This window comes from Peromyscus eremicus, chromosome 4, assembly GCF_949786415.1.
Source record: "Peromyscus eremicus chromosome 4, PerEre_H2_v1, whole genome shotgun sequence".
Taxonomy (NCBI): Eukaryota; Metazoa; Chordata; class Mammalia; order Rodentia; family Cricetidae; genus Peromyscus; species Peromyscus eremicus.
The window spans coordinates 49,319,757-49,332,286 of record NC_081419.1 but is presented as its reverse complement, the minus strand read 5'-3'; the positions used below and the strand labels follow the sequence as shown (position 1 = coordinate 49,332,286).

The 12,530-nt window shown below is 43.2% G+C and overlaps 1 protein-coding gene across 1 annotated transcript in view; it reads right to left on the bottom strand.

Annotated features, from left to right (window-relative positions):
• Nucleotides 1-1,361: 1,361 nt before the first annotated feature.
• Nucleotides 1,362-12,530, bottom strand: part of Dcaf17 (DDB1 and CUL4 associated factor 17) — a 29,901-nt gene continuing 18,732 nt past the window's right edge. The window contains exons 9-14 of the mRNA XM_059260668.1: nucleotides 12,275-12,417; nucleotides 8,849-8,958; nucleotides 6,280-6,367; nucleotides 5,498-5,581; nucleotides 4,400-4,555; nucleotides 1,362-2,736 (exon numbers count right to left, since the gene is read on the bottom strand). Coding sequence (XP_059116651.1) covers nucleotides 2,563-2,736; nucleotides 4,400-4,555; nucleotides 5,498-5,581; nucleotides 6,280-6,367; nucleotides 8,849-8,958; nucleotides 12,275-12,417 — 755 coding nt within the window. The 3' untranslated portion in view covers nucleotides 1,362-2,562. The remainder of the gene's footprint in view (nucleotides 2,737-4,399; nucleotides 4,556-5,497; nucleotides 5,582-6,279; nucleotides 6,368-8,848; nucleotides 8,959-12,274; nucleotides 12,418-12,530) is intronic.

The following is a 12,530-nucleotide window of genomic DNA, read 5'->3' as shown; positions in this document are numbered from 1 at the left end:
ATGTCATGAGTACAAAATTCAACACCTGACCTTATGTGTTGGGTCACAGTTAAAACACAGATGGGCACACTTAAAATAGTGCATAAAAGTGCCTTTAGGTCATGTACACAAGATACATAGTTTTTGTGTTTGTTTTTTGTTTTTGTTTTTCAAGACAGGGTTCACTGTGTAGGCCTGGCTGTCCTGAAACTCACTCTGTAGACCAGGCTGGCCTCCAACTCAGAGATTCTCCTGCCTCTGCCTTTGAGTGCTGAGATTAAAGGTGTGAGCCACCACCGTCTGGCCACAAGATATGTATTAAACAGACAAAAAGATTTCATGCTTCAACCTTGAACCCATCACCAAGATTTTATAACATACCTGCAAACATTCTAAAATCAAGGGAAAAATTGAATTACAAAACAATTTTGGTCCTAAGCATCTTGGATAAGGAATATTCAACCTGTAACTGTCTATGCACAAAAAGATGATTTTAGATTTGTTTCCTTTATTTCTTGATTGTATAGACCCTGCTACTAACTCTTCGATTTTTAAACAGCCAACACCTTTCTCCTTAGTGCTGCTGATCATAATCAACTAGAAACATCTTTGCAGACTTTCAGTGGCCAACTGGACAGAACCCACACCGTCCTTAACATGTGGTCAGGACAAAATGGAAAGATTTTTATACAAATTTTCCAAGCTAAAATTCCATATTTTAATGTTAAACTTGAATTAAAAAATGGTTTATTGCTGTTCTTTTATGCTTTATTGAGACAGGGTCTCATGTAGCCCAGGCTGGCTCTGAACTCACTACTGGCCAAGCTGACACTGAACTCTTGATTGTCCTGCTTCTGCCTTTGGGACAACGATGATGATGATGATGATGATTTGCGTTGGCTTTAAACTTGTAGCAATCCTGTTGCAGTTCCCTGAGTGCTTGGATTACAGGTGTGAGCTACCTGCCCTGACTGATCTTTTCTTGTCTTACAGTTATTTTTTTGAAGCTGAATTGGGAAAATGAGATGAACATGTGCATTCTGAGCAACTGGATTTCTCAAACAGGGAATGTAAGTACCAGTTTCTCCCTATACGTAGGTTATCTTTGTCTAACATTCTGGAAAGTGATTACTGAAATTCAAGTGTCATGCTTAAATCTGTTCTAAGAAGAAAAAACACTCCTTCCATGAACAATCAAAATCTTCCTCTGGCTAACCAGGTGATTCTCAGCCAGGAAAGAACTCCGGGGTTTCAACTGCGCTCTGAAGAAGAGGCCACCAGGGGCCAGCAGTGCACAGAAGTGGCCTAACAGAGGCCCCTTTATGTTCTCCCCTAGATATGAAAATCACTAGATGAAACAGACTCAGTCAGTCAACAGAATGGAAAATAGACCAACATCTTCAGATGTATTAGGAGCGAAACAGGCTACAAATCAGAAAAAGGTTTCACTTCAGTGTTGCTTGGAGTCTTTTATAACACAAATACCCAGTGCGGGGAGACAGCTCAGTCTGGACAGTGCCTGCCCCATGGAAATATCTGGGCTTGATGGTATGCCTTTAATCCCTGTGCTGGGGAAGCAGACAGGAGAACCCCTGACTAGCCAACCAGACTAGCATAATCAGTGAGCCCCAGATCCTAGTGAGACCCCATCTCAAAACACGACGTAGATGGCTCTTGAGAACACCCCCACTGGCCGACTTCAGGCCTCCAAATGCACATGCGCACATGCAGGCACACCTGCACACACATGAACATGCATATATATCCTCATAAACACACCCAAGTGCACTGCTATTAAGATACACACACACCAAATACAGCCAATGAGAACATCAGGCCATGGGAATTACACCATATAAGAAATGGTCATTTGAAAACTAGAATCAATTCTTGATATTGTATAGAAACACACAAAAAAACTACATATATATTATTTTTTACAAAGAAGCTGTGGTGATTTTTGGCTCAAAAGTATGATTTTACATTACAACTCCTATTTCTAATCCTTAATCAAAGCTTGTCTAGAGCATATAGGATTTATCTTTTGGTTGTCATATTGAGACCAGGTCTCATGTAAAGCTGGCCCTGAATTTGTTATACAGCCAACACTGGCTGTGAACTGATCTTTTCGCTTGATGACGTGCTGTGTACTGGGGATTACAGTTTTCCTCCACCACTTCTGGCTTCTATGTTTCATATTTTTATATCTGTTTCTCTCTCCTAGCCTTACCAATTAAAACATTATAGTAGTCTTTAAGAATCATGCTAATTATCCCTGCATCGATGATGTCTCCTGGACACCTAAGTTTAACTGTCCTCCATTCCCTAGCATTTTATATTCACATTAGCACCTCATCTAAAAGTTTCAAAACGCTGGGCGTCTGGGGACAGCATCCTAGAGATCATTTATATAAAATGGAGTCCTTACTACCTCACGTGGCAAGAGTCTGACCTAGTCCTTTGAAGCTAGCACAAGACCTGTTCTGGAAAATACTGCAGAATGTTCCATGCAGACAATAAGGAGGACTGGACACAGCTGATAGGTGCTTCACCAATGTCTCAAGTTACAATGATTTCACTGTCTTAATCACTTCTGTTGACAATTTCTTCTTCTTCTTCTTCTTCTTCGTCTTCTTCTTCTTCTTCTTCCCCAGGGTCACAGACCATCTGGTAAACATAGCAGCTGAAGACCCGATTGGGTTTCTGTTCGATGTGTAGCACCAAGTCTCTGTCAAAGTAGACTTCATGGCTATATGTCTGCAACAAAAACACAGTCACGTGGGATCTGCTTTTCACAGAATCATAGTCACTGCTATGTCACCAAAATATCATAGCACCTACCCTAGGAACCTTCGTATCTACACAGACGTGGCAGAGCTGCCAGAAATGGATTTTTTATTATTGATAATAGAAACTTTAGAGAATGGGAAGAGCTGGGTGAGGAGGCAGAGAAACAGTTCACTGTCAGCACTGCACACTGACTGACTGCACGAGCACGCACACGCATTTCATATGCTCAAGTTCCTCACTGACAGAAAAAGGCCTAGGCAGAGGGAAGATGTCCTTGTAACTTTTATTTTTGTATGTGCTGTGGAATGTGTGCATGCTCACATGTGTGTGGACACCTGTGTGTGTGTGTATGTGTGTGGAGGCCAGAGGGAGATGTCAGTGCATGCTCACATGTGTGTGTAGGCCTGTGTATGTGTGTATGTATGTGTGTGTGTGTATGTGTGTGTGTGGAGGCCTGTGTGTGTGTATGTGTGTGTAGGCCTGTGTGTGTGTGTGTGTGTGTGTGTGTGTGTAGGCCGTGTATGTGTATATGTGTAGGCCTGTGTGTGTGTGTGTGTGTGTGTGTAGGCCGTGTATGTGTATGTGTGTAGGCCTGTGTGTGTGTGTGTGTGTGTGTGTGTGTAGGCCGTGTATGTGTATGTGTGTAGGCCTGTGTGTGTGTGTGTGTGTAGGCCGTGTATGTGTATGTGTGTAGGCCTGTGTGTGTGTGTGTGTGTGTGTGTGTGTGTGTAGGCCTGTGTGTGGAGGTCTGTGTGTGTGTGTGTGTGTGTGTGTATGTGTGTGTAGGCCTGTGTGTGTGTGTGTGTAGGCCGTGTATGTGTATGTGTGTAGGCCTGTGTGTGTTTGTGTGTGTAGGCCTGTGTGTGGAGGTCTGTGTGTGTGTAGACTAGAGGAAGATGCCGGATGTCTTCCTCAATCACTCTCCACCTTAGTCATCGGGTCCAGAGCTCAGTAATTTGGCTGATCTAGCCATCTTGCCTCAGAGATTTTTGTCTTCACCTGCATGTCAGGGGCTGTCGCACCTGGCAGCATTTATGTGGGTGCTGGGGATCCCAACTTGAAGTTCTCACATCTGCACAGCCACTGAACCATCTCCCCAGTCCCCTTGAAACCAACTCATTTTAGGTGGTGCTGTGACTGAACCCAGGGTCTCTGTACGCTAGGCTGATACTCTACTCAATGAGCCATATTCCCAGAACATGTCCAGTTTATGAATGAGCCATATTCCCAGTACATGTCCAGTTTATGAATATTTGGAAACAATTATTTCCAAGTGCTGGAAACCTGACTTGCTCAGATATTGCCTCTGATTAACTAGCTGTGGGGGATAATTATAATTTCATTTAAAAAGATGTTACCAAACTTAAAATTGGGAGGAAAACAAGACTATGGTAAGGAAATAACATGTCTCAAGTAACACAAAGTTTTATCTTCGGGGTACTGGTAAGAAGGTAATCCTAATGCTAAGAAAAAGAAGGCTTAGGAAGTACTCATTTTGTCTTGCCTGTTGGCCAATAACTTCTTTCATGTGGTCATGGCACAGGTGAGTCTGGACTGATATGAACACGTTCTAATAAATGGCACCTGTAAAGAAAACTTTTCCAACTTAGTATTCAACGGTTATACGTACCACATCCCATGACTCCACTAGTGGGATGCTCTTGAGTAAGGTTCCGTACTCATTACAGTGGAAATCCAGGTGAGCTTTGCCTTCCGCATCTATTTGAGTGACAGCTACTACAGATAGCAAGTCCAACTCATCTTCATAGTCCACAATTTTGAAAGTCTTGGAGACAGATAAAAGTAGGGTCAATTCCAGTTAATGAGCTAGGAATAGTCCTACATTTTAAATTTAATTATTCTATCCCTTATGATACAGCAGCAGGAAGAACGAATGGGTGAGAGACTCAGTAGAAATGTATCTCTATGTATATACCTGTAAAACATGGGTCATTCCCCAGATTTTCAGGTATCAAGCAGTATCCTGCAGACTTTGTCAAACAGAACCAGAAAGAATACTGGATCCCTTGGAGTTGGAGTTACAGGTCTTTGCAGGATGCCCATTTGTTCCCCGGGTGCTGCGACCCGAACTCGTCCTTATGACTGAGCAGCAAGTGCTCTTGACTGCTGAGTCCCCCGAGAGTACTGCCAGGACAACCTCAACTTTATGGCTGCTGAGTGTTGTTATCCATTCTACAGGGACGGAACCTAGGGGCTCATGCATGCTATTCAGGCAATCCACTGTTGAACTATATTCATCACTCACCCTGAAGAATTTGCTTTTTAAAAACTCTTTATCTAAAAAAAAGTGTGTGTGTGTGTGTGCACGCATGTGTGCATGTGGAGGTCAGAGGACAACTCTTGGAAGAGAGTTCTCTCCTGCTACCTTGAAGGATCGAAGGGTTGAGCTCAGGTCGTCCAGCCTGCACCAGCTTGGACACAGTGCTCCTACCTGCAGAACCATCTCGACGGCTAGCCACTGACGGAGTGCATACCTCACAAAAACAGTAAGCTAATCATGTTTTCAAATGACTTTAGCCCTGGACACTTTCCTACAGATTGCGCAGCAGATTCCAATAAGAAGGAGAAGGTGGGGTGACACCGACTGAAACCACACATACCACCCCACCTGCAGGGACCCTTCCTCCAGTATCCGCCCCAGGCCCTGAAGCATTCAGTTGCATGGGAATGGCTACAGGCTTGGATGGTGATTTTGACTAAAGAATACCTCTTGTTCGGGGTCATCATCCAGAAGGTTGAAATTTCTTTTCACCACACGTCCAGAAGCTGTAACAGTGATTAAGTTTTCATTCTATCAGGGGGAAAGGAAAATCAGGACATGCTCCATTACATCAATCAAAGAAACTGTCCTCAGAAATGTGGTCAAATCAGCTGGTCCTTTCCAATACCCACAATCCTTCAATTCCAAATTTAATTTCAATATAATTTTCAGTCCTTCACTCAGTGGAAAATACTTTATTTTAATAAAGGTTTTAAATGGATAAAATGTTAGAATAAGCAAAAGCTAATTAATTAAAGGTTATAGACTTGCTCTTCATTTTTCCTTCTGACTTTTGCCTTTAACACAACACAGACAACTTAAGGTGGCCCTGCTTTCAGAAGCTCCCCTCTTCAAGGGTCTCAGCTTATACACTACAAGAAAGTAACAGCTACAGTCCATGCATCTGGTTTTAAAAGACCTATACCACACCCAGCCCTAAGTTTGTACAACTATTTAGAACCAAAAATTGACAATTCATCGTTAAAAAAATTTGAAGACAAAAAAAAAAAAAAAAAAGAAAGAAAAGAAAAAAGAAACAGGCAAGATAAACTCAGTATAATCAACTGTCTTCAAATCTTCTCCGTGAGTGAGGCTTAGACCAGCTACTCACGCAGACAAGATGAGCAGATTCTGCACAGTGGTCCTGTCTGCAGCCTAGCAGGAAAACATGCAGATTACAAGTTACCTAGATGGTTCTAGAGAAAGAATATAAAATATTTCTGACTTACCCTGTCTTCTCTATTGGCCCAGATGACAAAATCCTCAGAGATCTGATGCTGAGAACTATCATTTTCTACCTCACTTAGCTTCAAGACTCTGAAAAGGAAAAAGAATTCTAAGAACTCAAGATTGCAAAACACCATCAAACCACCCAAGCTGACCTCAACTGAAACTCAGCAAATGAAAACTGCAGCAACTCACTTCTCCTCCATTGACCAGTCTGTAATACTAGTCTCACACCAAATCCGTAACCTTCTTCACACTCCTATTTGTGAAACAGAAAAGCACAGCTGTGTGTGACGAGTGCCACTGAATAGGTAACGCAGTGGCTTGCTCAGACCTAAACCATTTCCCAACAAGTTCAATGACACCACCATGCAGACCTCACTCTTCCTGCAGCAGGTCCTGTGTGTCTCACCCCTAACGTTAGAGTAGATAGTGGCACTGTTGTTTCTGTAGACTACAGAGCTAAGAATTCACCTAGAGCTAACAGTGACTGAGACAGGACCAGCAACTAACAGAACTTTTCAAAAAGAGTAAAAAAAACCTCAACAATACCATTTTTTCAGGATTCTACTTAAAGATTTGGATTTGCAGACTATAAATGATCTTATAGGTCAAGCTGATTAATCAAGAGAAAATAACCACCCACAGAAATCTGTTCACATCATTAAAAAGCTTCAAAATCACCATGTTCTCAAAGCTCTACAGTCCCATTTACAAAGAAAACAGCAAAGAGAAGCCACTGTGGCGGGGATAACTGGACACGTCACATTGACAACGACAAAGAAATCAGATAATGGTTTTTCAACCGATAGCTGAGTCAATTAGTGGTAATATTCAAAGGGGCTTATCTTTTAAGAGCTGGGGAGAAGCCAGGCTTGGTGATGTACGTCTTTTATCCCAGTATTAGGGAGGCAGAGGCAGGTGAATCTCTAAGTTCAAGGCCAGCCTGGTCTACATTGCAAGTTCCACTACAACATAGATAGACCTTGTCAAAAAAAAAGTTTTTGGCATGAGACAGAAAAGTCTGGGTTAGTATATAACCAGGGTGGGGGTCGGGAAGGAGAGTATACTTCCAGTTTTTAGTATATAATTGGGGTGGGGGTTGGGGAAGGAGAGTATACTTCCAGTTTTTAGTATATAACCGGAGTGGGGTTGGGAAGGAGAGTAGACTTCCAGTTTTTAGTATATAACCGGAGTGGGGTTGGGAAGGACAGTATACTTCCAGTTTCTAGTATATAACTGGGGTGGGGGTTGGGAAGGAGAGTAGACTTCCAGTTTTTAGTATGTAACTGGGGTGGGGGTTGGGAAGGAGAGTAGACTTTCAGTTTTTAGTATGTAACTGGGGTGGGGGTTGGGAAGGAGAGTAGACTTCCAGTTTTTAGTATATAACCAGGGTGGGGGTTGGGAAGGACAGTATACTTCCAGTTTTTAGTATGTAACTGGGGTGGGGGTTGGGAAGGACAGTATACTTCCAGTTTTTAGTATATAACTGGGGTGGGGGTTGGGAAGGACAGTAGATTTCCAGTTTTTAGTATATAACCAGAGTGGGGTTGGGAATGAGAGTACACTTCCAGTTTTTTAAATCAAGGGAATAACTAGAATCAAATAGGTAGAAAATCCTGAGTGAGCAGAGAAGACCCAAACACTGAGGCTAAGCAACAGTTAGCAGAAGTCTGGGTAGAAGATCAAAACCATGAAAGATATAATAAAGAAGGCTGAGAAGGAGGAGAAAACAGTTTACTGTCAAGGAAGCCAAACGAAGACCATCTGAAGGAAGAAGGTCGACTTGAAAGAGAACAGTAAACAAACACCAGTCCACAAGCTCAGAACAAAGGCCAATCACCACCTTTCTCTGAGGGCACCTGGACCAGGACCTCACAACAGGCAAATGCTCTCCTGATGAACTACATCTTTCTCTGAGGGCACCTGGACCAGGACTTCACTCACAACAGGGAAGTGCTCTCCTGATGAACTACATCTCCAGCACCCCCTCCCCACTCCTCCTTTTTTTTAGAGATAGGGTTTCACAAAGTTGCTCAGGCTGGCCTTGAACTTGTGATCTTCCTGCCTTGGCCTTTTGGGCAGCTGGGATTTCAGGCCTGCGCCACCTGGCTCAGCTATCTTCTTTCCTTCTCATCAGTCCTAGAACATGAAGATCCATTTAGGTGTGTGGCACACTCCTATAATCCCACGAGTTGGGGTACAGAGGCAGAAAGACTATGAGTTCAAGGTAAGGCTGGGCTAGACACTTGTAGCAAGTATGAGCTACACAGCAAACCCCTAAGAGCCTGTCTTAAAACAAAGTAAACAAAACTGAATGATGGCAGGATAATCCCTAATTCTCTTCATTCACTCACATTTCATCTATCAAGGAACTTGTATGTAATACTTACAGACAGTCATGGGAAAGCTGAAGAATAAAACCAGATTGTACACACAACAGTCTCTCAGGAAATACTCCACACAAGCAAACTTTTTCATAAAATTACAATGGTTACAAGCAAAATAAAAAATGCCAATAAATGCTACAAAAATTGCTTTTAATTTTAAAGTACTAACAAAATTACTCACTTGACTTGATTTGGGCCAACATGTATGATTCTTCCAGAAGCATCAGGGTGGAAATAGATCCAGTCAGATTCTAGTGAACAACACTCCATTTCTTGGATTCCATTTCTTGCCTGAAGTTGGAAAAAAAAATAAGACAAGGATTAGAAGGGTAAACAAATTTTCAAATCAAACCCTTTCGGTAACTCACAGGTACAGGAAAGACAATATAAAGCAGCTGAAGGGGGACTTGTGTGAGGGTCAAATGGGAGCATACAAAGTTGAGAAATTCACAACAGTGAAAGTCAGAAACTCGGGCTGGAGAGATGGCTCAGAGGTTAAGAGCACTGACTGCTCTTCCAGAGGTCCCGAGTTCAATTCCCAGCAACCACATGGTGGCTCACAACCATCTGTAATGAGATCTGGTGCCCTCTTCTGGCCTGCATAATAAATAAATAAATCTTTAAAAAAATAAATAAAGTCAGAAACTCCATAGACTTATCCTGTGCCATGCAATATACCTCAGGTAACAGTAACCCAAGCTACCTTCACTCAAGCATGTGCATTGGGGGTTGTGGGGATGCTTCATCACTGCTGCGCTGAATTTTAATAACCCTCAAAGCAAATATCAGCCGCATTTTATGGCTAAGAGACTGACACACAGAGAGAACAGATATTTGTCCATTGTTTTGAACCCATTAAACACTAGATCTGACTCCAAAGTCCACGAACTTTCCATGACTATATACATGCAGATTCCTACAACTTCCTCCTCCCACCCCTATGCACAGCTACCTGTCAATCAGAAGAGTAGGTACACTCACATAAACACGTAACCAAAGCAAGAGTCTCTGACTCAGGTCACATAGTCTCTTTGATTAAGTCAAATATTAAACTCTCATATCTGAGAAAAGAGTCTAACACTGATGAGCATTTACGACAAGACTAGTCTTATTCTAAACTATGTAGGCATTCTTAGACATTAAAATAAAGAAAAAAGCCAAGTGTGGTACTGCACACCTTTAATCCTACTTGGGAGGCAAAAGCAAGCGGAGGTCTATGAGTTCAAGCCTGGTCTACATAGTGAATCCCAGGACAGCCAGCAGTACATAGTAAGATCCTGTCTCAGGAAAAGGGGTAGGGGGTAGTGCTGTGGGATGTTCTGTATGTCACATGTGTTGCTGATAATAAATAAAACACTGATTGGCCATTGGCTAGGCAGGAAGTGTAGGCGGGACAAGGAGGAGAATAAAGCTGGGAAGTGGAAGGCTGAGTCAGAGAGACACTGCCAGCCACCACGATGAGAAATAGCATGTGAAGATGCCGGTAAGCCATGAGCCTTGTGGCAAGGTATAGATGAATGGAAATGGATTAATTTAAGCTGTAAGAACAGTTAGCAAGAAGCCTGCCATGGCCATACAGTTTGTAACCAATATAAGTCTCTGTGTTTACTTGGTCGGGTCTGAGAGGCTGTGGGACTGGCAGGTGAAAGAGATTTGCCCTGACTGTGGGCCAGGCAGGAAAACTCTAGCTACAGGGTAGGCACTGTATGACAAATGATGCATGGGGACTCATGTTTTACCTTCTACCATACCCAGCAGCACCAGGAGCTAAGAGCAGTGTACATCCATTAACTTCTGTTTTTGGCAATTATTTATAATTGCTGAAATATAGGCCTGACCAAATGCTGTTGTTATTAGAGAGTATGAGATAGGTATGCTTAAAGATCACTTGTTTCTTTATGAAAGAACACATTGAATCAGTTCTTATATAAAAACATACAGTAAATGTATAGGAAATACACTGTGTAAGGTTCGATGCAAAGGAACAGAGAATACCAGGTACTGGTGGCTGAAGAGTCCTGGCTGAGAGGTGAACAGTCACATCAGGGCTTGCAATGGCAGGAAAATCCTCTGTAAAAACGTGACAGAAGGGAGGGGGGCTACGGGGCTGTTACCTGTGACCAAGAAGTGAGAAAATGGAGGGAAAAGGGTTCTCACAAATTAACTAGAAGACACTAGACACAGCGACCCTATGACATCAGAAGGAGACACCAGGACCCAAGGCTATGCCGACCTTCAACGTGGCGGAAGGTGGGGACCTGTGACTCTAAAAGCTACCGGAGCCAAAAGTGCCTGGCTGCGCAAGGGTCCTGGAAGACCTGGGTTTGGAATAAACTCAATCCACCTCATAAAAAGCAAACTTATCTGATAGAAACCACATTGAGTCAGCAATACAGGAAAGAAGCGAGCCACAGCATGGGTCAGGGGGTAAAGGGGCTCTCTGGGCAGGCCCAGTGACACATCAACAGGGAAAGAATCCTGGGAGAATTTAAGCAAGGAGGAAAATGTATCCCTAGCCATGTCAGACCATGCTAGACCTCAAATGATTAAATGGAAACTCAAGAAAAAAAAGTCATATTTTGAAAGAAAATTAAGATGGACTTAATGGGTTAAACTTTTACTGTTTGCCATGAGCCATTTCTTCCTGTGGTGCCAGAGGCAACTTGAGGAAACCCTTGAAAATACTCCATTTCAGCGCCAACACTGTGAGCTCCAGAACTCCATCTGGTTCTGCTCGCTTCAAAAATCAACAACACATTCCACAGCAATTTCAGAGGCGGCCTGAATATATTCTAGCAACAGTTCCCACGGAAGCATCTGAGAGATATTTTCCATGAGAAGCCTGCAGCAAAACCGTTAGAACAAAACCCTTCGCTATGTATGGGGACACGTAACTACACTCACAGCACTTGGGAGTATCAGACGTTCAAGGCCAGTCTTGCCTGTGGAGTGAGCTGGAGGTCAGCCTGGGTTACATGAGTGTCTGGGAGAGGGGTGGAGGGATGGAGGGAGGGAGGGAGGGAGGGAGAGGAAGGGAGAGGGAAAGGGAGGGAGGGAGAGGTTGAGAGGGAGGAGGGGAGAGAGGGAGGAGGAGGGAGAGGGAGGGAGGAGGAGGGAGAGGGAGGGAGGAGGAGGGAGAGGGAGGGAGGAGGAGGGAGAGGGAGGGAGAGGGAGGGAGGAGGAGGGAGAGGGAGGGAGAGGGAGGGAGGAGGAGGGAGAGGGAGAAGGAGAGAGAGGGAGGAAGAGGGAGAGGGAGGGAGGAGGAGGGAGAGGGAGGGAGAGAGAAAGAGAGAAAACGAGAATCCTTGGTGCTTTAAGACCGTTCAAAAATTTGTGTTTTAAAAAATCTAGGTGACAAAACACTATTTCCTATGTTCTCTGCATTTTAAATTGTCCCCAAATGCCAGGTGTGATGGCACACATCTTTAATCCCAACACTGGGGTAACAGAGGCAGGAAGATCTCTGAGTTCCAGGCCAGCCACTGCTACATAGAGACACGGTCTAAATGAGAAGGTAATTCCTGGGCATACAGCGCTATTAGAGGAGTAGAGAATCAAAATTTGTAATATAAATTTACTATTAAAAAGTTGAGTACTCATGAATTACCAAGGAATTATCTTTTAGGGCACAAATATGGAAAACTCCTTTCTGTTTCTTCTTATTAGGTGTGATGATGTAGTGCCAAGGATGGCCTCCTATCTGAAAAGCATTCTCCAGGGATGAAACTTCAAAGAGTGGAGATGGTGAGTCTGTAAAGATGAGCAAGAGAAATTTATTGGCTTCTCATTTTGGGTGGACTTGTACCACTCATTAAGTTCAACAGTTCTTGGTGTATATACATACTTTATGAAGTCTCATTAAT